This window comes from Moschus berezovskii, chromosome 23 (assembly GCF_049115385.1).
Source record: "Moschus berezovskii isolate FMDL1 chromosome 23, NW_MosBer_1.0, whole genome shotgun sequence".
Classification (NCBI taxonomy): Eukaryota; Metazoa; Chordata; class Mammalia; order Artiodactyla; family Moschidae; genus Moschus; species Moschus berezovskii.
In genome coordinates this window covers 19,516,443-19,541,483 of record NC_142482.1, presented here as the reverse complement: position 1 = coordinate 19,541,483, position 25,041 = coordinate 19,516,443, and the positions used below count along the sequence as shown (strand labels likewise).

At 45.4% G+C, this 25,041-nt stretch overlaps 2 protein-coding genes across 4 annotated transcripts; both read left to right on the top strand.

Annotated features, from left to right (window-relative positions):
• Window positions 1-17,603: 17,603 nt before the first annotated feature.
• SMIM40 (small integral membrane protein 40) lies at window positions 17,604-17,846 on the top strand. The gene has a single exon (XM_055406516.1). The coding sequence runs from the start codon at window positions 17,604-17,606 to the stop codon at window positions 17,844-17,846; it is 243 nt and encodes an 80-aa protein (XP_055262491.1).
• Window positions 17,847-20,386: 2,540 nt separating this feature from the next.
• DAXX (death domain associated protein) lies at window positions 20,387-24,751 on the top strand. 3 transcript variants are annotated; one of them, XM_055406880.2, is made up of 8 exons: window positions 20,387-20,481; window positions 21,332-21,590; window positions 21,731-22,559; window positions 22,685-22,899; window positions 23,049-23,280; window positions 23,447-23,918; window positions 24,074-24,293; window positions 24,494-24,751. In XM_055406880.2, the coding sequence occupies exons 2-8, from the start codon at window positions 21,384-21,386 to the stop codon at window positions 24,551-24,553; spliced, it is 2,235 nt and encodes a 744-aa protein (XP_055262855.2). In that variant the 5' UTR covers window positions 20,387-20,481; window positions 21,332-21,383; the 3' UTR covers window positions 24,554-24,751. The 3 variants fall into 3 exon arrangements, with proteins under 3 accessions (XP_055262855.2, XP_055262856.2, XP_055262857.2); XM_055406881.2 differs by having other exon boundaries at window positions 20,397-20,481; window positions 21,335-21,590; XM_055406882.2 differs by lacking the exon at window positions 20,387-20,481 and adding an exon at window positions 20,517-20,536.
• Window positions 24,752-25,041: the final 290 nt, after the last annotated feature.

Below are 25,041 nucleotides of genomic sequence, written 5' to 3'. Positions count from 1 at the left end.
TCAATGGACATGAGTTTGGGTAAACTTCGGGAGTTGGTGATGGACAGGGAGGCCTGGCATGTTGCGGTTCATGGGGTTGCAAAGAGTTGGACATGACTGAGTGACTGAACTGAACTGAACTTGGCATGTAGGATCTTAGTTCACCGACCAGGGATCCAATCTGTGCCCCATGCAGTGGGGAATTTCAATTACTGGGCTGCCACGGAAGGCCCAGCAAAGCCCTTTGAAAGGGTAGATGAGGAAGGGGTGTGGTTAGTTGTTGCAAACTTCTTGGTGTGGAATGCCTTGTTCTTACAGCTGTCCAGGTAGATCATGTCACAATCAGGTCATGATGTTCCTCCAAACTTCAAACAAAATTGATACTATTCTCTGGTCAGGTCAAGGTTAGGCTATCCTGTATACTGAAAGCTATAGGCAACATTCTTTTAGAAAAGGATGCTCTCAGAGCCAGCATGCCTGAGCCTAGGCAACAGAGTCCTAAAGTAAAAGGAACAGATCTAGTATGGAATCAGATTTGTTCTTCCCTATTACAGAACTAGCTAAAAACCCTTTAAAAGATGCATTGTGAATAACATTTTATATTTATGTTTAATAAATCTATCAAGCTGTATAATACATCTATGTAATTTCGATCAGTTTGCTCTGTTGCTAAAGTTCAATCCAAAAGTTCAAACATTTAGAGTACTATGATTAAAAGAAATTAAAAAGAACTAAATTTTTGAAAATATATTTTGTTACAGAGAAACACAGAAAGATCAATACAAGGCTTTCAGATATAACATACATTAAGACAAAATTATGCAGTAGAAATGAATGAAATATTAATTCAAGGAAGAAGTAAATAATGTACAATGTCCAATTGTTGAAAGAGTCTATTCATGATTTTTAAAAGGATGATGATGAATATCAAAAAGCTATGGCATTGGGACGCCCTTGGCAGTCCAGTGGTTAAGAGTCAGAGCTTCCCCTGCAGGGCACACAGGTTTGGTTCCTGGCCGAAAAATTAAAATCCAGCATGGAGTACTGCACAGCCAAAAAAAAAAAGGTTATGGCATTTAGGTTCTATTGGTCACATTTAAAAGAATATTATAAAGATTTATTTTTAAATGTCAATATTTGTGATATTAAAATTTTTACATTGTTTGCTGTTATTTAAATTTACAAGGAAAGAAATTAGATATGAAGTAAAAAGTGTGCAACAAGTCACATAGTTTTCCAAAAGGCTTTTAAGGAACATGCAAGCAAAAAAATTGAAGACTGAGCCCTATATTTAAGAGGACACTACATGTCAACACACACAAAAATTTTGAAGGGACATAAGGTATCTGTGTTACTAAGGACTGACACAATTTTGGCACAGTGTATTAGCTATATGAAAAATTACCCCCAAACTAGTAGTTCAAAACAGCACACATTATTTCTTGATTTCTGTGGGTCAGAAACCTGGGAGAAGCTTAGCTGGATCCTCTGCTTTACGGTCTTTCACAAAGTTGCAATCAAAGTGTTGCCAGTGATCTCATCTGAAGGCTCAGTTGGGGAAAGACCTGCTTCTAAACCTTTTCCCCAAGTTCAATAAATTTTTTTAAAAAAGAGGTGGATTGGGAATTCCCTTGGTGGTCCAGTGGCTGACTTCACACTCCTAACGTAGGGGGCCTGGGTTGGATCCCTGGTCAGGGGACTAGATCCTACATGCTGCAAGTAAGACCCCATGCAGCCTAATTAATTAATTAAAAAAGAGGTGGGTTTGTGAGATCCATACCTCCCCTCCATGAATCTAAACAGGTTTGTAAGTGTCTTGTAACCAATAGAATGAAACAGAAGTCATGCTGCATGATTTCTGAGGCTAGCTCATAAAAGATGATATAGCTTTTGCCTTATTCACTGCAACATGCCTTTGGAGCTATGAGTGTCATGTAAGAATTTTATCTCAAGGTTTCCATGCCATGAAGAAACACAGGCTGCTTGGAGAGGACACGTTTAAGTGTTCTAGCCAACAGCCTTAGCAGAGAACCAGCTGACAGCTGGCATCAACTGCCAGGTGTGTAAAAGAAAGTGATTCCAGATGATCCCAGCTCTTAGCAGTTAAGTCACCCTCAGCCTTTAAGTGTCCTCAGATAAGGACCAAGACATCACTGAGCAAAGACAAGCCAACCTCACCATGTCCTTTCTGATACAGTATTCTATGTCAATTTTGGTGGTGGTATGTTAGGTGGCAAAAGTAACTGGAGTAGTGTTTGTGTGTATGTGTGTGTATGTACATACATAATAAATTCATATATTTCTTAGTTTTATCTGCTGAGAAGGCCTAGAAACAATGGCATCATAGTAACAATGAGAACACCTGGCACCTAGATCCTGGTTTCCAAATACTGTGCTGTGCTGTGCTGAGTCACTCAGTCATGTCCGACCCTTTGTGGCCTCATCAACTATAGCCCACCAGGCTCCTCTGTCCATGGAAATTCTCCAGGCAAGCATACTGGAGTGGGTCACCATGCCCTCCTCCAGGGGATCTTCCCAACCCAAGAATCAAACCCAGGTCTCTCGTGTTGCAGGCAGATTTTTTACTGACTGAACCACCAGGGAAGCCCAAGAATACTGGAATGGGTAGCCTATCCCTTCTCCAGGGGAATCTTTCCAACCCAGGAATCAAACTGGGGTCTCCTGCATTGCAGATGGATTCTTTACCAGCTGAGCTACCTGGGAGTTCAGTTCAGTTCAGTTCAGTTCAGTCGCTCAGTCGTGTCCGACTCTCCGCGACCCCATGAATCACAGCACGCCAGGCCTCCCTGTCTATCACCAACTCCCGGAGTTCACTCAAACTCATGTCCACAGAGTCGGTGATGCCATCCAGCCATCTCATTCTCCGTCGTCCCCTTCTCCTCCCGCCCCCAACCTTTCCCAGCATCAGAGTCTTTTCCAGTGAGTCAACTCGTCTCATGAGGTGGCCAAAGTATTGAAGTTTCAGCTTTAGCATCAGTCCCTCCAATGAACATCCAGGATTGATCTCCTTTAGAATGGACTGGTTGGATCTCCTTGCAGTATAAGGGACTCTCAAGAGTCTTCTCCAACACCACAGTTCAAAAGCATCGATTCTTCGGCGATCAGCTTTCTTCACAGTCCAACTCTCACATCCATACATGACCACGGGAAAAACCATTGCCTTGACTAGACGGACCTTGGTCGGCAAAGTAATGTCTCTGCTTTTTAATATACTATCAAGGTTGGTCATAACTTTCCTTCCAAGGAGCAAGCGTCTTTTAATTTCATGGCTGCAATCAGCATCTGCAGTGATTTTGGAGCCCAAAAAAACAAAGTCTGACACTGTTTCCACTGTTTTTCCATCTATTTCCCATGAAGTGATGGGACCAGATGCCATGATCCTTGTTTTCTGAATGTTGAGCTTCAAGCCAACCTTTTCACTCTCCTCTTTCACTTTCATCAAGAGGCTTTTGAGTTCCTCTTCACTTTCTGCCATAAGGGTAGTGTCATCTGCATATCTGAGGTTATTGATATTTCTCCCAGCAATCTTGATTCCAGCTTGTGCTTCTTCCAGCCCAGCGTTCCTCATGATGTACTCTGCATATAAGTTAAATAAGCAAGGTGACAATATACAACCTTGACGCACTCCTTTTCCTATTTGGAACCAGTCTGTTGTTCCATGACCGGTTCTAACTGTTGCTTCCTGACCTGCATACAGGTTTCTCAAGAGGCAGGTCAGGTGGTCTGGGATTCCCATCTCTTTCAGAATGTTCCACAGTTTATTGTGATCCACACAGTCAAAGGCTTTGGCATAGTCAATGAAGCAGAAATAGATGTTTTTCTGAAACTCTCTTGCTTTCTCCATGATCCAGCGGATGTTGGCAATTTGATCTCTGGTGCCTCTGCCTTTTCTAAAACCTGCTTGAACATCTGGGAGTTCACGGTTTACATACTGCTGAAGCCTGGCTTGGAGAATTTTGAGCATGACTTTACTAGCGTGTGAGATGAGTGCAACTGTGCGGTAGTTTGAGCATTCTTTGGCATTGCCTTTCTTTGGGATTGGAATGAAGACTGACCTCTTCCAGTCCTGTGGCCACTGCTGAGTTTTCCAAATCTGCTGGCATATTGAGTGCAGCACTTTCACAGCATCATCTTTCAAGACTTGAAATAGCTCAACTGGAATTCCATCACCACCACTAGCTTTGTTCGTAGTGATGCTTTCTAAGGCCCACTTGACTTCACATTCCAAGATGTCTGGCTCTAGGTCGGTGATCACATTATCGTGACTATCTTGGTCGTGAAGATCTTTTTTGTACAGTTCTTCTGTGTATTCCTGCCACCTCTTCTTAATATCTTCTGCTTCTGTTAGGTCCATACCATTTCTGTCCTTTATCGAGCCCATCTTTGCATGAAAAGTTCCCTTGGAATCTCTAATTTTCTTGAAGAGGTCTCTTGTTTTTCCTATTCTGTTGTTTTCCTCTATTTCTTTGCATTGATCACTGAGGAAGGGAAGCCCCTTCCAAATACTATTTTTTGTTAAAAGAAGCCGGAGCCCCTTGAAGAAATGGTTGATTCTTGGGTGAAGTCAGGAAAAGAACAAATTGAGCCTAGATTTCCTTTTGTACCAGAAAGTAAGGAAAGAGACTGGTCCAAGATGACAGAGTAGAAGGATATGCACTCGTCTTTTTCTGCCAGAGCACCAAAATCACAACTAGCTTTTGAACAACCATCAACAGGAAGACACTGGAACCTACCAAAAAAGATACCCCACATCCAAGGACAAAGAAGAAGCCACAACGAAACGGTAGGAGTGGCACAATCACAATAAAATAAAATCCTATACCCACTGAGTGGGTGACCCACAAACCGGAGAACAATAATACCAAAGAAATTCTCACACTGTTGTGAAGGTTCTAGACCCCACATCAGCCTCCCCAGATGGGGGATCCAGCCAAGGTATTGGGAATCCCAAGGGAATCTGACTTTGAAGGCCAGTGGGACTTGATTACAGGAACTCCATGGGACTAGGAGAAACAGACTCCACTCTTGGAGGGCACAAACAAAACCTTGTTTGCGCCAGGACCGAGGGGAAAGGAACAGTGACCCCCACAGGAGACTGAGCCAGACTCACCTGAGAGTGTTTGAGGCTCTCCTGCAGAGCCGTGGGTCAGCAATAGCCTGCCATAGGGACAGGGGCACTGGCAGCAGCAGTCTTAGTGTTGCCAAAATCTTGGTTCTTTGTGGACCAAGGCCAGAAAAATGCAGATGGAGTTATGGAGGAGAAACACAGAGCGGCTCTACTACTTTGCCAGGCAAAGGGTGAACACAGTAGGCTCGTGTCTCAAGAACCGTGTTCCCCTTCCTTGGTGAGTAGGGTAAGGTTATATAGTCAGGCAGGAGTATGTGATAAGGATCAAGGCAGTAACAGTCTTGTATTCTTTTTTCTTCAGTTTCCAAAGTGTGGGGTTGCTGACAAGATTAGGGTGTGTTCAGGGTCCTAGGTGGTCCATCTCTTAATCCTGATGAACTTCTGCCTCAGGTGGTTTTGTTGCTTCTTCCCCTTTGATTAGCAACTGTTCTGCCCTTTGGAACTCAGAGGTCATGAGTTCCAGGCCAGAGTTCTGGCCAGAGTTCCAGTTCAGGCAGGTCAGAGTCCTGCCTATAAGGAATGGGGAACAAAAAGGCCTCTGTGCCCTGGAGTCCCACAGGGCTCTGCTTGGCATCACTGGGAGATGCATCTCAGTGTAAGTCCCCTTGGAGGTCTTTTCCAATAGCCCTACCATAGAGCCTGTAGACTCCAGAACTGGGCCACCTCAGGCCAAACAACCAACAGGGAGGGTATGCAGCCCCAGCCATCAGCAGACAATTGGATTAAAGTTTTACTGAGCAAGGCCCTGTCCACCAGAGCAAGATCCACTTTTTCCCACAACTAGTCGTTCCCATCAAGGAGTTTGATGCAAGCCTCTTATCCTTATCCACCAGAGGGCAGAGAGAAAAAATAAGAACTACAATCCCAGCAGCCTCTAAAACTAAGACCACAATCACAGAAAACTAACCAAAATGAAAAGAAATAGAAATATGTTCCAGATGAAAGAACAAGATAAATCACCAGAAAAACAACTAAATGTAGTGGAGATAGGCAACCTCCTAGAAAAGAATTCAGAAGAATGATAGTGAAGATAACCCAGATCTTGGGAAAAGAATGGAGAAGATGCAAGAAATGTTTACCAAAGACCCAGAAGAACTAAAGAACAAAAAAAGATGAACAATACACTAGAAGGAATCAATAGCAGAATTACTGAGGCAGAAGAACTGATTAGTGACCTGGAAGACAGAATGGTGGAAATCATTGCTGCAAAACAGAATATAGAAAAAAGAATGAAAAAAAAAATGAAGACAGCCTAAGAGACCTGTGGGACAACATTAAATGCACTAATATTCACATTATAGGGGTCCCAGAAGGAGAAGAGAGAAAGGACCTGAGAAAATATTTGAAGAGATAATTAGCTGAAAAATTCCCCAACCTGGGAAAGAAAATAGTTAACAAAGTCCAGGAAACACAGTGAGTCCCAGGCAGGATAAACCCAAGGAGGAACATACCAAGACACACAATAATCAAACTGACAAAAATTAAAGACAAAGATAAATTATTAAAAGCAACAAGGGAAAAAAAATAATGTACAAGGAAACTCCTATAAGGTTATCAGCCAATTTCTCAACAGAAACTCTACAAGCCAGAAGAGAATGGCACGATATATTCCAAGTGATGAAAGTGAAGAACCTACAACCAAGAATACCCAGCAAGACTCTCATTCAGATTTGATGGAGAAATCAAAAGCTTTCCTCACAAATAGTTAAGAGAATTCAGCACCACTAAACCAGTTTTACAATAAATGCTAAAGAAACTTCTCTAGGCAGGAAACACAAGAGAAGGAAAAGATCTACAAAAAATAGACCCAAAACAATGAACAAAATGGTAATAGGATCATACATATTGATAATTAAGTATAAATGGATTAAATGCACCAACCAAAAGACATAGACTGGCTGGGTGGATACAAAAACAAGTCCCATATATATGTTGTCTACAAGAGACCCACCTCAGACGCTTAGACTGAAAGTAAAGGGAAGGGAGATGGTACTTCATGCAAATGGAAATCATAAGAGAGCTGGAGTAGCAATACTCATATCAGAAAAATAGACTTTAAAACAAAGACTGCTATAAAAGACAAAAAAGTAGACTATATAACGATCAAGTGTTCAATCCAAGAATAAGTTATAACAATTATAACATATATGCATCCAACATAGGAGCACCTCAATACATAAGGCAAATATTAACAAACATAAAGGGAAAAATTGACAGTAACACAACAATAGTGTGAGATTTTAATACCCCACATTCATCAGTGGAGACAGAAAATCATCATCCAGACAGAAAATCAATAAGAAAACACAGGCCTTAAATGACACTTTGGACGAGTTGGACTTAATTGATATTTATAGAGCATTCCATCCAAAAGCAGCAGAGTACATCTTTTTCTCAAGTGCACACAGAACATTCTCCAGGATTGACCACATACTTGGCTACAAGGTGAGCCTTGGTAAATTTAAGAAAACTGAAATCATACCAAACATCTTTTCTGATCACAATACCGTGAGATTAGAAATAAACTACGAGAGAAAAAACTCTAAGAAACACAAACACATGATGGCTAAACAATATGCTACTAAACAACCGCTGAATCACTGAAGAAATCAAAGAATAAATTTAAAAAATACCTAGAGACACATGAGACTGAAAGCATAATGGTCCAAAACTTAGGCAAGCAGCAGAAACTGTTCTAAGAGGGAAGTTTATAGCAGTATAATCTTACCTCAAGAAACTAGAAAAATTTCAAATAAACAACCTAACCTTATACCTAAAACAACTAGAAAAAGAAGAACAAGCCCAACCTAAAGTTAGTATGAGGAAGAAAATCATAAAGATCAGAGCAGAAATAAATGAAACAGAGACAAAGAAAACAATCACAAAGCTCAATGAAACTAAACGCTTGTTCTCCTAGATGATAAGCAAAATTGATAAACCTTTATCCAGACTCATCAAAAAAAAAGAGAGGACTCAAATCAGTAAAATTAGAAATGAAAAAGGAGAAGCTACAACTGACTCCAAAGTAATACCAAGGATCATAAGAGACTACTGTGAACAGCTGTATGCCAATAAAATGGACAACCTAGAAGAAATGGACAAATTCTGAGAAAGGTGCAGTCTCCCTAGGCTGAACCAAGAAGAAATGGCAAATATGAACAGACCCATCACAAGCGCTGAAATTGAAACAGTGATTAAAAACTTCCCAACAAACAAAAGTCCAGGACCCAATGGCTTCACAGGTGAATTTTGTCAAATATTTAGAAAAGAGTTAACACCTATCCTTCTGAATCTGTTCCAAACAATCGCAGAGGAAGGAAAACTTCCCAACTCATTTTACAAGGCTGCCATCACCCTAATACCAAAACCAGACAAAGATACCACAAAAAAAAAAAAAAAGAAACTTACAGGCCAATATCACTGATGAACACAGATACAAAAATCCTCAACAAAATACTAGCAATCCATATCAAGCAATACATTAAAAAGACCATAGACCATGATCAAGTGGGATTCAGCCCAGGAATGCAAGGATTTTTTAACATCTGCAAATCAATCAATGTGATACACCATATCAACAAATTGAATAAAAACCATATGATCATCTCAACAGATGCAGAAAATCTTTTGACAAAATTCAGCACCCATTTATGATAAAAAAAACTCTCCAGAAAGTGAGCATAGAGACTACATCAGTTCAGTTCAGTTCAGTTCAGTCGCTCAGTCGTGACAGACTCTTTGCGACCCCATGAATCACAGCATGCCAGGCCTCCCTGTCCATCACCAGCTCCCTGAGTTCACTTAAACTCATGTTCATCGAGTCGGTGATGCCATCCAGCCACCTCATTCTCTGTCGTCCCTTTCTCCTCCGGCCCCCAATCCTTCCCAGCATCAGTCTTTTCCAGTGAGTCAACTCTTCGCATGAGGTGGCCAAAGTATTGGAGTTTCAGCTTTAGCATCAGTCCTTCTAATGAACACCCAGGATCAATAATAAAAGCCATATATGACAACCTACAGCTAGCATCATACTCAATGGTGAAAAGCTGAAAGCATTCTGGGAACCCTAACATCAGGAAAAAGACAAGGATGTCCACTCTCACCACTTTTAGTCAACATAGTTTTGGAAGTCCCAAATGCAGCAATTAGAGAAAAAAAAGAAGTAAAAGGAGTCCAAATTGGAAAAGAAGTTAAACTATCACTGTTTTCAGATGACATGACACTGTACATAAAAGATCCTAAAGATGCTACCAGGAAACTACTAGAATTCATCAATGAATTTGGTAAGGTTGCAGGTTACAAAATTAATACACAGAAGTCTGTTGCATTTCTATACACTAACAATGAAAGATCAAAAAAGAGAAATTCAAGAAGCAGTTCTATTTACTACTGCATCTAAAGAATAAATACCTAGGTATAAACTTACCTTAGGAGACAAAAGACCTGTACTACAAAAACCATAAGATGCTGATGAAAAATCCAAGGAGACATAAACAGATGGAAAAATATACCATGTTCATGCAGTGGAAGAATCAATTTTGTCAAAATGACTATACTACACAAGGCAACATACAGATTCAATACAATCCCTATCAAATTACCAATGGCATTTTTCACAGAACTAGAACAAAAAAATCTCAAAAATTTTATATATAGAGAAAAGACCCTGAATAGCAAAGCAATCTTGAAAAAGAAAAACGGAGCTGCAACAATCAGGCACCCTGATTTCAGACTATACTACAAAGCTAAAGTCATCAAAACAGTATGGTATTGGCACAAAAATAGAAATATAGACCAATGGAACAGGATAGAAAACCCAGAAATGAGCCCATGCCCTTATAGTCAATTAATCTGTGACAAAGGAGGCAAGACAACACAATGTTGGAAAGACAGTCTCTTCAACAAATGGTGCTGGGAAAACTGGACAACCACATGGGAAAAAATGAAAACAGACTTCCTGATGGTCCAGTGGCTAAGACTCCTCACTCCCACTGCAGGAGGCCTGGGTTCGATCCCTGGTCAGAGAACTAGGTTCCACGTGCCCCAACTAAGAAATCATATGCTGCTACTAAAATCTGGTGCAGCCAAATAAATAAACAAATAAATTTTAGAAGATGAAATTAGATCATCCCTTAACTCTATTATGCAAAAATAAGCGCAAAATGGATTAAGTCTGAGACCAGACACTATAAAACTCCTAGAGGAAAACATAGGCAGAACACTCTCTGACATAAATCACAGCAACATCTTTTTTAATCCATCTCTCAGAATAATGGAAATAAAGGCAAAACTAAACAAATGGGGCCTACTGAAACTCAAAAGCTTTTGTAGAGCAAATGAAACAATAAACAAAACAAAAAGACAATCCACAGATTGGGAGAAAATATTTGTAAATGTGACCAATAAGGAATTAGTCTCCAAAATTTGCAAACAACTTATAACACTTACTAGCATCAAAACAAACAACGCACTGAAAATATGGTCAGAAGGCCTGAACAGACATGTCCCCAAAGAGGACACACAGATGGTAATTAGGTGCATGGGAAGAAATTCAACATCACCAGTTATGAGAGGAACGCAGGTCAAACTACAGTGAGGCATCACCACACACTGGTCCAAATTGCTATCACTAAAAAATCCAAAACAAACAAATGCTAGAGAGAATGTGGAGAGAAGGGAACCCTCCTGCACTGTTGATGGGAATGTAAATTGGTATAACCACTATGGAGAACTTAAAAAACTAAAAATGAAGTATGGAGTTTTCTTAAAAAACTAAAAACAGAGCTACCTACAATCTCACTCCTGGGCATATATCCAGAGAAAAACATGGCCCCAAAAGATCATGCACCCTAATGTTCGTTGCAGCATTGTTTACAATAGCCAGGACATGGAAGCAACCTCAATGTCCATTGACAAAGGAATGGACAAAAGAAGATGTGGTACATATATACAATGGAATATTACTCGGCCATTAAAAAAAATGAAATGAGGCCATTACAGCAACATGGATGGACCTAGAGAGTGTCATACTGAGTGAAGTAAATCAGACAGAGAAGGAGAAATATATGACATCCCTTATATGTGGAATCTAAAAAGAAATAACATAAATGAACTTATTTACAAAGCAGAAAGAGAATCACAGACTTAGAAAACAAACTTATGGTTGCCAGGGGGAAAGGGATAGTTGGGACTTTGGGAAAGTCAGGTATACACTGCTATGTTTAAAATGGATGACCAACAAAGACCTATTGTATAGCACATGGAACTCTGCTCAAAGTTATGTGCCAGCCTGGATGGGAGAGGGGTTTGGAGGAGAATGGATATGTGTATGGCTGAGTCCCTTCACTGTTCACCTGAAACTATCACAACATTGTTAATTGGCTATATCTCAATACAAAAACATTTGTGTTTTTGGTGTTAAAAAAATAATAAAATTTAAGAAAAAAGAAAGTAAGGAAATGATCAAATAATGTTGAGGATATTGCAGAAGGACACAGGAGCTAGCTTGAAGGACTTTCCCATCTGCCAAATTGGGATAATTTTTTTTAACCTTCAGTTCAGTTCAGTCACTCAGTTGTGTCCGACTCTTTGTGACCCCATGAATCACAGCATGCCAGGCCTCCCTGTCCATTACCAACTCCCGGAGTTCACTCAAACTCATGTCCATCGAGTTGGTGATGCCATCCAGCCATCACATTCTCTGCCGCCCCCTTCTTCTCCTGCCCCCAATCCTTCCCAGCATCAGAGTCTTTTCCAGTGAGTCAACTCTTCGCATGAGGTGGCCGAAGTATTGGAGTGTCAGCTTTAGCATCAGTTCTTCCAGTGAGCACCCAGGACTGAATTTCTTTAGGATTGACTGGTTGGATCTCCTTGCAGTCCAAGGGACTCTCAAGAGTCTTCTCCAACACCACAGTTGAAAGCATCAATTCTTCGACAGTCAGCTTTCTTCACAGTCCAACTCTCATATCCATATATGACCACTGTTTAATTCATTTTGCCAAACACAGTGAGAACGTTAATCTGACTAACTGTACAGAAAACAGAATCTGTAGCAAACATAACAGGATATACCTAAGTCCCTGGCAAGCTGGATCCTCATCAACAAGTCACCAAGATCCCCCTATAAATGGCCTTCTGAGAGGGAGGTCCTAGGAGGAAGAAGTAGAGATCTGCCAGTTCCCCAAGAAACTGCTTCAGGGTGGGGGCGGGGTGGGGGGGAGGCACAAAAAGTAGGAGAACTTATGTTACTTGGATCTCTGATCACTACACTCAGAACAGTTGTCTCTGATTGCTGGCCAAACTCAAAGCGTTGTCTTCCCAAAACTCTAGTCATGGGCATCCTGCCTGCATCCGTAGGGGATAAGTTTCAACTTAAGTAGTTCTGCAGCTTCTGCTTTTCCAGAACATGCAATATAAACTTGGGGGTAGGGTGGGGGTAGATAAAGTCATAATTGCTGGTGTCACCAGTGCAGAGTCTGAGCTCCCAGACTTCAGGACCTTGCTTCAGGAGGCAACAAGAGAGGGTGCCAAGTCACCAGCAAAAGAGTCCAACTGCCCTAAGCCTCAGTACTGTCAAACAGTGCCCCAGAGGTATAAGGGAGTTCAACAGCAGTGACTGGAGGTCTCTTCTAAGCCAGCAAGGGTCTGGGAGTCCTAAAGGCCAAAAGGGAACTTGTTCACATTCTGTCACTTTTTGCAAATGATAGCCATGGGCAGCAAGACTTCCACGATGGCTCAGTGGTAAAGAATCCACCTGCAATGCAAGAGACACAGGAGACGTGGGTTAATCCCTGGGTCGGGAAGATCCCCTGGAGTAGGAAAAGGCAATTTGCTCCAATAATCTTGCCTGAGAAATCCCATAGACAGAGGAGTCTGGCGGGTTACAGTCCAAAGAGTCACTAAGAGTCGGGCATGACTGAGCACACACACAGCCAATGGCCAGCAGGTGATCCTTCTTGCTGAGCGCTTGAGACACAGGTGAGGATGATGCCCTTCAGATTCTTCATCTTCACCCCCATCAGCACCAGGATGTCTCAATGCTCGCCCAGCTTGCACAGGAGCTCCTCAGTGGTGCCTGATGACAAGTAGAAGGGTCCAAACCACTATCAGGGAAATGCTTCCCGCTTCTCTCCCCCTGCACCAGCTAGGAACCCATGGGGCACTGTTGCTGCAGCAGCTCAGATGCTCCTGCCTATGAACTTCACTTGCACCAGCAGGCCCACGGGCTTCCCATTCTCTCCTGTGGGAGTGGTAGGGGCTGGTGGGCATGAATCTTGGAACCTGGAGATGCCTAAATTTGGGATAACTTGTGCATGAAATTAATGATGATAATAGTAACTGATTACAATTAATGAAACAAAATAGAAATGCATGGGCCCAGACAATATAAATACATATGGTAATAATGGATTACAATTCATTGAATAAAATAGGAATCCATGAGTTCATATGACATAAATAAAGGAGAAAGAAGTTTCTCTATATAGTAGATTGTTTACCGAAAACTGAAGAAAAAAATGATGGAATAAAAATATCACCATTTAATAAACATCATCATGCTTATTCTGATGAGAGTCATCAGTGAATGATGATAAAGCAGAAAGGTAGAGATCTGATGAAGTGCCAGATACTCAGGAATTACAAAGGGACAGTCAATGGCTTTATGGTGGAGAAACCTGACAGACTGGTTTGGCAGCATCAAGAGTGAGATGGTTTCATCTCCTGTAACTTCTGATGTGATGCAAGGAGAATGGCACATTATTTCTCTCTTCCCCTTACATGCACTGAGGTTTGCCTCTGTAAGAGACATCTTACAGAAATGAAAAGCTTGTACTCCTTAAAAGTGATTCATGGGAGACAGAGAAATACAGAAGTACTGCTCATAAGTACTGTGGACAATTCTGAAAGAGATGGGAATACCAGACCACCTGACCTGCCTCTTGAGAAACCTATATGCAGGTCAGGAAGCAACAGTTAGAACTGGACATGGAACAACAGACTGGTTCCAAATTGGGAAAGGAGTACATCAAGGCTGTATATTGTCACCCTGCTTATTTAACTTATATGCAGAGTACATCATGAGAAACGCTGGGCTGGAGGAAGCACAAGCTGGAATCAAGATTGCCAGGAGAAATATCAATAACCTTAGATATGCAGATGACACCACCCTCATGGCAGAAAGTGAAGAAGAACTAAAAAGCCTCTTGATGGAAGTGAAAGAGGAGAGTGAAAAAGTTGGCTTAAAGCTCAACATTCAGAAAACTAAGATCATGGTACCTGGTCCCATCACTTCATGGCAAACAGATGGGGAAACAGCGGAAACAGTGGCTGACTTTATTTTGGGGGGCTCCAAAATCACTGCAGATGGTGATTGCAGCCATGAAATTAAAAGATGCTTACTCCTTGGAAGGAAAGTTATGATCAACCTAGACAACATATTAAAAAGCAGAAACATTACTTTGCCAACAAATGTCCATCTGTCTAGTCAAAGGTTTGGTTTTTCCAGTAGTCGTGTATGGATGTGAGAGTTGGACCATAAAGAAAGCTGAGAGCTGAAGAACTGATGCTTTCAAACTGTGGTGCTGGAGAAGACTCTTGAGAGTCCCTTGGACTGCAACGAGATCCCACCAGTCCATCCTAAAGGAAATCAGTCCTGAATATTCATTGGAAGGACTGATGCTGAAGCTGAAGCTCCAATACTCTGACCACCTGATTCGAAGAACTGACTCATTAAAAAAGACCCTGATGCTGGGAAAGATTGAGGGCAGGCGGAGAAATGGATGACAGAGGATGGCATCACTGACTCAACTCTGATGGCTGGATGGCTGGATGGACATAAGTTTGAGCAAGCTTCAGGAATTGGTGATGGACAGGGAAGCCTGGAATGCTGCAGTCCATGGGGTCGCAAAGAGTCAGACATGACTGAGCAACTGAACTAAACTGTTTTTCCTTGCCTGGTTCTATCTGTTGCTTCTTGACCTGCATACAGGTTTTTCAGGAAGTAGGTAAGGTGGTCTGGTACTCCCATCTCTTGAAGAATTTTCCAGTTTGTTGTGAGCCACAGCCAAAAGCTTTAGTGTAATCAATGAAGCAGAAGTATATGTTTTTCTGTAATCCTCTTGCTTTTTCTATGATCCAGCAGATGTTGGCAATTTGATGTCTGGTTCCTCCGGCTTTTCTAGATCCAGTGTGTATATCTGGAAGTACATGGTTCACATACTGGCTTGAAGTAGGTTCAGCCTAGCTTGAAGGATTTTGAGCATTACCTTGCTAGCATGTGAAAGGAGCACAACTGCACGGGTACTTTGAACATCCTCAGACCTAACCCAGAGGAAAGACTTAAATGGAGAAAATGTGGACGCAGAGAAAGGAAATTATTTGATTGGCTATAGGTTAGCCCAGTTGGCTGTGTGTCTTCCAGCACGTCTTTTTTTTTTTTTGGCGGGTGGTGGAGTGGGGGGAGCCAGTTTGGGCCTGCCCATGCAACATTCGGGACCTTAGTTCACCGAACTCGGTGGGACCTGCTGTGCAAAGTGCAGATTCTTAACCACTCCGGGGAAGTCCCTCCTTTAGCTTTTTGATTACCTGATCTTGAGGCATTTATAGGTTTAGATTTTGGCTTAAGTAGACTGCCAGGGCATCAGTCACCTCAGTCTAAAGTTCTCCTTGTTTAATTAACACAACTCATAAATGATTAGTATGGAGTTTCCCTGGTGGCTCAGTGGTAAAGAATCCGTCAGCCAATGCAGGGGACAGGTTCTGGGTTCAATCCCCAATGGGGAAAACACCCCACATGTTGAGGAGCAATTAAGCCCATATGCCACAACTACTGAGCCTGCGCCCTAGAGCTGAGGGAGCAGCAACTACTGAGCTCAAGTGCTACAACTACTGAAGCCAGTGCGCACCTACAGTCCTTGCTCGGCAAGAAGAGAAGCCGTTGCAATGAGAAGTCCATGCATAAGGCGACTAAGGGGTTGCCCCCGCTTGCCCAAACTAGGAAAAAATGCCCGCACAGCCACAAAGAGCCAGAACAGCCATAAATAAAATTATTTTAAAAGTAAAGCTGTGACTATTTTAAAAATATAAATAATTAGTTCTGACTCCAATCTAGTTTCTCTGATTCTTTTTTTTTTGACTGGTAATGTGGTTTCCTGTGGTGGCAGCAAACGATGAGTTGATTCTAAGCAAAACTGTGACATCCGTTGTACCATTTTGGGGTAAACAAGGTCTTCCCAAAAAAACAATGTTTACTTATCAAAGTCAAAGTGGAGTTTAGCTAAGAGACCCTAGAGACTCCAGATATGAGGTCTGTTACTTCTTGGGCTGCTCCCTCCCTCCACACTCCACCCACCAACCACCATTTATGGGGGGCGGGGTTGGGTAGGTCTCCACATGGACTTTGATTTCCCTCACGAAGCTTCAGGCCAGTGCCTGGGGAACAGGGTCAAGAAAAGGCCTTCAGTCCTTGTCCCAATGTCCTCGTTGACATTTCCCACCAGCAATTCTCAGATCAGGGCCCCTCAATACAGCTCCCCCTTCCTTATTATTGCTGCAATAGTTAAGTCCCTACCGTTAACCGTCGCTCCGCTGGCCAACCACGGTCTTTCTCTTTTTAGAAACCTCTGCTTGGGCACCCGCAGTCCAGTTATAATGGTACTGGAAGTCACAAAGAAAGAGTGCCGGGTTTCGGCAGCGCAAACTCAGCGCCCCCGGACCTGGAGAAAAACTACGCCTGCGCATTCTACAGCCGCCACAGCTTCTGCGGCCCCCTGTCCCGCCCCTGCCGCCCGCACACACGCCCCCGCGCCCCGCACCGCCACCCAACCGCGCCTAGGTTAGATCGTTCCTCCCCACCCCCCAACCCCAGGCAGTGTCGAGGTGCTTGAATGACCCCGGCTCACAGTAGGTACTAGGTCCTGGGCTGTAGGGGCCCAATGCCTTGAACCTTAATCTTAGAGACCTAGAATGATTTGGGCAGCTGCAGCTGCCATGTCTCTGTTGGGCCTTCAGTTTCCGAAACACAAGTTAAAAAGCTGGACGTGGGTGTGTGCGTTCTCAGTGACTCAGTGGTGTCTGACTCTTTGCGTCTCTATGGACTATAGGCAGCCTCCTCTGTTCCGGCTCCAGGCAAGAATACTGGAGTGGGTTGCCATTTTCTCCTCCACGGGATCTTCCGGACCCAGGGATCCAACCGGTGTCTCCTGTATTGGCAGGCAGATTCTTTTATCACTGAACCATCCATCTGGGAAGCCCAAAAACTGAACAGAGTTTAGGAATTATTTATTCCAGATCATTCACATTGCATTGATTGTTCGAAGACTCAGAGGCCCTCCTCTCCTTTTTTCCTCTTGGGGGAATTAGGGTCAAGCTGGGCAGGTGTAGGACTTGCCGACATCACTCCCCTTAATCCTGGCAAGGCTGACTAAGGGCTTCCATCCCAGCCTCCTTGCTCAAGACATTGGTCAGACTGTGGGTTAGAATGGCCGAGGAGGAGGGCGATGTGGATGAGGAGGATGTGTTCCTGGCATTTGCCCGACATCCCACTCCTCCCAGGGGTCCCCTGCGGCGGGCCATGGACAAAGCGTTCTTTATCTTCCTGGTCCTCATCGTGACACTACTGATGCTGGAGGCTGTTTGTAAGCTGCTATGGCTGCTACCTTGGGCAAAGTTTGAGGACTGGCTCCTGAGAACACCTGAGAAGGAGGAGGAGCTGGAGCTGTGACCACCTTTCCTATAAACGTCCTCTTGCCCTGCCACAGAGGTGAGAGGGGAGACAGGGCGGAGGGGAATGGCACTGTTGGGGGCTTTGGAGGGACACTTGGAGAACTGAGAGCAAGTGTCTTAAAATTTCTGCACCTACACTTCAGGAAATAATTTTGAGAAAGTTTGTACTTCTCAAGCACTTCTAAGTAAGCATCTAAACTTTATCATCATAAGTTAACATTGTCTTAACGATGTAATTCCTGGGATATACAAAATATTCACTTTTTAAAATAAATCAATCTTGTGTGTGTCCAGGGGAATTGAAATATCAGAGTGACGATATCCACTAGCCCTCATTAAAAAATATAATTGGGAATCTTTTCTTAATCCACCATTCTCTATTCTCCTAGAACTCCTATTACCATTCAACTTCCCCACAATTTTATGCTTTTAGACTTGAAAGTCTTTTATTGACCAGTTTATCACACTTTAAAATATTTTTTTCCTTTGGTTGCACCCACGGGGGAATCTTAGTTCCTCTACCATGGATCTAAGGCAGGCCCCCTGCAAGGAAGCAGAGAGTCTTAACCACTGGATGACCAGGGAAGTCCTCTATCACTTTCTTACATCTGTATATTACAATTGAGATGAAAAATATTTTTCTTTCTTGTTACCATAAAACTCTAGGTTTTTAGAAATATTTCTTCTGGGTTATCATTACAATTATTATGAGAGCAGAAGTGATTAAATAGCATAAAGATTGTACACATTTTCATAACTGTTAATATTAAAAGTACATTTAAAATGAGATAGAGATGGTGTTTATGGTGCCTTAAAAGAAATAGGCTACATATCTTTTTTTAATTAGAGGATAATTACATTACAATATTGTTACATGTCTCTTCAAGACAAGGTAAGGGACCTGATGGTCCATCAGTTAGGACTCGGTGCTTTCATTGCTGGCACTGGGGGTTAGTTCCATCCCTGGCTGGGGAACTAAGATCCCTGCAAGATTCAGGGCGTGGCCCAAAACAAACAAAAAACAACCAAGGTAAAACAAGGTAAAGTTATCCCTAGGAGATTTCATGGTTAAGAACTATACCTTTAAAAAAAAAAAATAGGGAGAAAGTCTAATGTAAAAGAGAAAAGGAAGTAGAAGCTCTAGCGCAAGCATTTATTCAGGAAAATAAATTTGTGAAAACTGACAGTCTGGAAATTAATCCTTTATATGTCCCAAATCCGAGTACACTTAGGCGAGTCTTCATGTCCAATTTGAAGACTACAGGCTTAGACGACTGGAGAGAAGTGGTGTGGGATTCTTTAATGGGAGTGAGGGTTTGAGGTTCTGGAACTCTGAGGGCTTGGGGATGTAAGAGACTGTGGTCCTAGAAAGTGGCAAGATGCTCACCCTCTGTGGAATTCTCAAGGATGCGGGAAACTCAGCGATTGGAACCATGTTGACCCTTCCGGTTTCCTCAGAAGCTCACCTTTGGGCCCAGCTTTGCCTCTTCGAGCCCCTCCAGTTTCCCTAAAGTTGGTTTAGGGTGGGGGTGTGGGCGAGGCGGGCGCCAATGTTGGTTTCTTCTCTCTTCTTTCATCAGCTCTCCCAGAGGAAGAGGAGACGAGACTCAAGATATTTTACGAGCCTCGTTTCTTCTCACAGGTCTTGCAGATTCTGCTCAGAGCCCCTTCCCCACACCGCCTGTCCTCAGGCCCTAGAGCTCCTGGACAAAGCACAGCCTCCTTGTCATCAGCGCCTGCGCCTCGGGAACCCGCTCCAGAAAACGACGGAGAACCAACTAGGTCCCACCTACTTGGTTGGTCATTAGTTCTGTGGTGGAGCTTGGAAGGCACGCCAACAATCGCAATAATAATCACACATTTGTATAGCGTGTTGTGCTCGTTTGTATGCATGATTGGGAGATGTAGGCACCTGGATATAGAAGTAGCTTCTGGGCAGCTGCAAGGGAGCGCACAGACCATAGAAAGGAATGACAGGTACAGTCGATTGAGCCGCGGAAACTGGGACCTGGCAGGTAGGAAAGTAGCGCCACAAGGCTCGTCAAAAGCCCAGCGGGTAGAAAAGGTTTTATTTCCCATTTAAGAAACTCCTGCCTTTCCGTGCATCCCTGTTCAGCCTTGGAGGGCCCAATTCCTCGCCCCTCGCTGTTCCGTTATTTCCTCCCCCATCCCCAACGGAGAAAGGTGGATCAGTCCTCCCCGCACGCGACTAGCCGGTGGTTGGGCGGGGATGCGGGAAGTTTCTGATTGGCGGAGTCGCGGAAGCACCGGGTGAAAAGAGCTCCACAGACGGCGCGCCCCAGTCCCGGCGTAGCCAGAGCCGTACGGCAAAATGGCGGCCCCCAGGGATTTCGGACGCACGGAGGCGACAAATCGGCCCCCTGCAGGTCAGGGTGAAAGGAGCCGCAGGCTCTGTGGGCGGCCCTGGAGGCTCTAGGAGGGGCGGCCCTACCTTCCTTCCTGCCTGACTAGATTCCGTGCGCCAATATGGCCGCGCCCAGAGCGTGTGGGCGGAAACTCCGCGACTTCCGGTACGGAGTGGGGCCTGCGGGGGGAGGGGGAAGGAAGACGGAGGGAACCATGCGAGGCTCTGAGACCAGCGGAGAGAGTCGCCTCGAGAGACCGTTTCTGAGGTGGGGGCCGGACGGTGTGGGGAGCGAAGGCGGGGGCAGGAATGCCGAGGGAGAGGTACTGGGGAGTCCCGGGCGCTGAGTCAGGGGCAGGCTGTGGGATCTTCCTTCCTATCCCTGAAGGGGAGTGGGGCGGCCAGGGGCTGAACTGGGGGAGGGGGACTTGGCGGGAAGCTCCTTTAGGGGAAGGACTGGACTCAGGGCTGGAATCTGAGAGGAATCGGGAGAGCCCAGCATGGAGCTCACGGTCGGTTACAGGTCACTGAGAGAGAATGGGGAAAATAGGGTGGGGTGAGAAGGAGGGGACTTGAGGTGAAATATCTTCAACCTAACGCTTCGGTTTGAGGAGACCCATCAGAGGGTGGAATATAGAGATAATTTAAGTAGAAAAGGGAATGGATTGTTGGGAGGGAACCTCCTTCTCAGAGGGTCTCCGAGTTGGGGTTATCTGTGTGAGAGAGCGAACAGGGAAAACGGGGGTGCCAACGGGGCTGTGGTATCTGTTCGAGGGGATGTCAAGGAAATCTGGAGTGCAGCGTGAGAGGTCGTCCAGGGGTTGAGAGGAGGACTCAACTTGCCAAGTCTGAGAAATAGTGGGAAAAGGAGACTGAAAGACCGGATATAGGCGTGGGGGTGGAGCTGGGGGTGGGACTTCAGGTTTTCAGAAGGTTTGGAACTCCCACAGTAAAGGGCCAGAAAAACATATAGTACTAATGCTTGCTGAAGCTAGGCAGCGAGGACACTGTTGGGCATGGCTGGGTGCTTTTGAAACCCAAGAAGACTGGGAAACGTGTGAGATGAAGGGATGGGGCGATGCTGGAGGGGCTCTGTCTGAGGCCCCATCCCCTTCCAGCAGGAATTACGAAACCCCCAACACTTCCTCCCTCCGGGGGATTTGATCCCCTATGGCCACCGCTAACAGCATCATCGTGCTGGATGATGATGATGAAGATGAAGCAGCTGCTCAGCCAGGGCCCTCCCACCCACCCCCTAATCCGGCCTCACCCAGGGCAGAAGCCCCTGGCTCCTCTCAGCCCCATGGGGCTGGAGGAAGCAGTAGTTCGGGCGGCAAGAAATGCTACAAGTTGGAGAATGAGAAGCTGTTTGAAGAGGTGAGCTTTAGGGGAGAAGACTGTCGTGCCCCAGGGAGGGGGATGGCTGACTGGCTCTCCTGTCCTTTCTCCCCAGCTAACCCCACCTCACCTTTCTCTCAACCCTGTCCTTTTATCTTTTTCCCCTCCCTTCCCCACAGTTCCTTGCACTGTGTAAGACGCAGACGGCGGACCACCCTGAGGTGGTCCCATTCCTCTATAACCGGCAGCAGCGGGCCCACCCTCTGTTTTTGGCCTCGGCGGAGTTCTGCAACATCCTGTCTCGTGTCCTCTCTCGGGCCCAGAACCGGCCAGCTAAGCTCTATGTCTACATTAATGAGCTCTGCACGGTTCTCAAGGCCCACTCAGCCAAGAAGAAGCTAAACCTGGCCCCTGCTGCCACCACCTCTAGTGAGCCCTCTGGGAATAACCCTCCCACAGACCCCTCCTCGGACCCAAATGCTGAGACCACTGCCTCTGAGGCCCCAAGGACCCGTGGTTCCCGGCGGCAGATCCAGCGCTTGGAACAGCTGCTGGCACTGTATGTGGCAGAGATCCGGCGGCTGCAAGAAAAGGAGTTGGATCTCTCAGAATTAGATGACCCAGACTCCACTTACCTGCAGGAAGCAAGGTTGAAGCGTAAGCTGATCCGTCTCTTTGGGCGGCTGTGTGAGCTGAAAGACTGCTCTTCACTGACAGGCCGGGTCATAGAGCAGCGCATCCCCTACCGTGGTACCCGCTACCCAGAGGTCAACAGGCGCATTGAGCGGCTCATCAACAAGCCAGGGCCTGATACCTTCCCTGACTATGGAGATGTACTGCGGGCTGTAGAGAAGGCAGCTGCTCGGCACAGCCTTGGCCTCCCCCGACAGCAGCTCCAGCTCATGGCTCAGGATGCCTTCCGAGATGTGGGCATCAGGTTACAGGAGCGTCGCCACCTGGATCTCATCTACAACTTTGGCTGTCACCTCACAGATGACTATAGGCCAGGTAGGCATTAGTGAGATTCCTCGGTAACCCTCGTTCGTCAGGTGTGTGTGGTGGAGGGGGCATCTCTTTTGTCCCTTCTTCTAGAGTTCTGGGTGACTACACTGACTTTATATCTTCCCACACAGGCATTGATCCCGCACTGTCAGATCCTGTCCTGGCCCGGCGGCTGCGGGAGAACCGAAGCTTGGCTATGAGCCGTCTGGATGAGGTCATCTCCAAGTACGCGATGATGCAAGACAAGAGTGAGGAGAGCGAAAGACAAAAGAGAAGAGCCCGGCTCCCCCAGGCCACCCCTTCCCACTCTGAAGATACCCCCAAATCCTCGTTGGATTCTGGTGAGGTATGAAAGGAGAGACCTTGTCCTTCCCCTGCACTGGCCAGGAGGGAGTCTGGGGTGACTGATCATGGTGTGTGCAGAAGGAATTCAGGAAGCATTCCTTTGAGAATGGGGCAACAGATTCCTTCAGGAAGCTCCTTTGCCTTCTGTAGGGCCCTAGTGGGATGGCATCCCAGGAGTGTCCTACCACTTCCAAGGCTGAGATCAATGATGAAGAAGATGAGGAAAGTGAAGAGGAGGAGGAAGAGGAAGAGGAGGAAGATGAAGAGGACGATGAGGAGGAAGAAGATGAGGCCACAGATTCTGAAGAAGAGGAGGATCTGGAACAGATGAAGGAAGGTCAGGGGGACGATGAAGAGGAGGAGGAGGAGGAGGAGGAAGCAGGTATGTCAAGGAAGCAGTCTTCTCCTGTGTCAGTTCTCTCTACTCTGTGGGGCACGAGACCCCTCTTTGAGATCCTTTCCTTCTTCCTCTTACTCTCAGTGTCCTCTCAGCAGTTTTCTTGCCCCCAGTTCTTTTGCTACCAATCTGCTGTTTTCTTTTTTTCCAGGGAAGGATGGAGATAAGAGCCCCATGTCCCCACTACCGATCTCCACTGAAAAGAACCTGAAACCCCATAAAGGGAACAGTGGGTCTTCAGAGGAGCAGCAAAACAAAAGACTCACAGAGTCACCATCTTCACTGGCACAAGAGCCCCCGGCCCCCTCCAGTGTAGCTGCTGAAAGCAGGGAAGAGCACCTCGAGGAGTTGCCCCTGGAGGAAGAGAGCCCTATGTCTCAACTCTTCGAGCTAGAGATTGAAGCCTTGCCCCTGGATACGACCCCTTCCCCTGAGGAGAGGGACGTTTCCTCTTCCAAGAAATCAGAGGACCTCCTCACCACTGTGTTGGAGAATGGGGCCCCCATGGTCACCTCCACTTCCTTCAACGGAGGCGTCTCTCCTCACACCTGGGGGGATTCCAGTCCCCCCTGCAAGAAATCTCGGAAGGAGAAGCAAACAGAAGCTGGGCCATTAGAAAAGAGGTAACAGCAACAAGGAGAAAGAGGGAAGCCATGGAGGGACTGAAGGGGCTTTCTGAGAGAAATACTGTAGAAAGGAGTCAGGGGAAAAACTGTACGCTCCCCCTCCAGCCTCAGGCTCCACACACCCCTCCTCCCATGTATGTTTCTGTCTCTAGCCATGTGGAAATGCAAAGGGCAGTGCAGAAGAACGGGCAGAAGACACATACCCTTCCCAGCCCGCCTTCCCCCTTGGCTTCTATGGCTCCAGTTGCTGATTCCTCCACAAGGGTGGACTCTCCTAGCCATGGCTTGGTGACCAGCTCCCTCTCTAGCCCATTTCCAACCCTGTTGTCCCACACTCCCCAGTCACAACCCTCCAAGCCTGGTACTTATAAGGTAAGAAGGGGTGGCTGTGTTTCCTAACTTCATTCTCTTTCATTATTCATTTGGGGTTCTCTATCTGAATGTTGCACCCATTACTTCCTCCCTCTCTCTTTATTCGCACCCTAAGTTTTGATCTCTGATAAAGTTCTTCCCTTGGCTTCTCCTCCACTATGTCCCAGACCTTTCTGACTCTGTCTCTCACTCCCCTGCAGATGAGTGTGGCCACACAGTGTGATCCCGAGGAGATCATCGTGCTCTCAGACTCTGATTAACTGCCTCCCCCTCCCCCTCCTCCCTGCCCCCAAAATGTTTGGGGTGGTATTTGGAGGATGGTAGGAAGCACATGACTGAGGAAGGGATGGACTGAGCTAATCGCCTTTTGATGGTTTCTTTTTAAAAACAACAGCAGCAACAAAGCTTAAGTTTTACACGGAAACATTAATAAACAATAAAGTTCTTTTCTTATTGTATTCCTGTCTTTTCCTTGTCCCGCCCTCACCAGCTGGTGATTGGCACCAGCTGTTCTCTGGCTCAGGGTTAGCCGTTGCCCCGGGACAGCCCTGGATCTGCCCTGTCCAGCTGCCTTCACGCCTCACGCCTGCGGAGTTTTTCTCATCCTCAGGCTTCCTTGCCCTCTGCAAAGCACTAAAATGTGCTTCAGCCTCCTGAATGCGCTTTTCTTTCCCACTTCGAGCGGCAGCCGTAAAAAAGCCAATCAGGGGCCGACTCAAGGTTATCTAGCCAATCCAGGACCAGAGGT

Excerpts from the sequence above, each read along its gene's own strand:
- SMIM40 (XM_055406516.1), top strand. The coding sequence starts at position 17,604 with ATGGCCGAGGAGGAGGGCGATGTGGATGAGGAGGATGTGTTCCTGGCA.
- DAXX (XM_055406880.2), top strand. The coding sequence starts at position 21,384 with ATGGCCACCGCTAACAGCATCATCGTGCTGGATGATGATGATGAAGAT. Across the intron at positions 22,900-23,048 it reads CCTCGTTGGATTCTGGTGAG|GGCCCTAGTGGGATGGCATC; the intron begins GTATGAAAGGAG and ends TGCCTTCTGTAG. Across the intron at positions 24,294-24,493 it reads CCAAGCCTGGTACTTATAAG|ATGAGTGTGGCCACACAGTG; the intron begins GTAAGAAGGGGT and ends ACTCCCCTGCAG.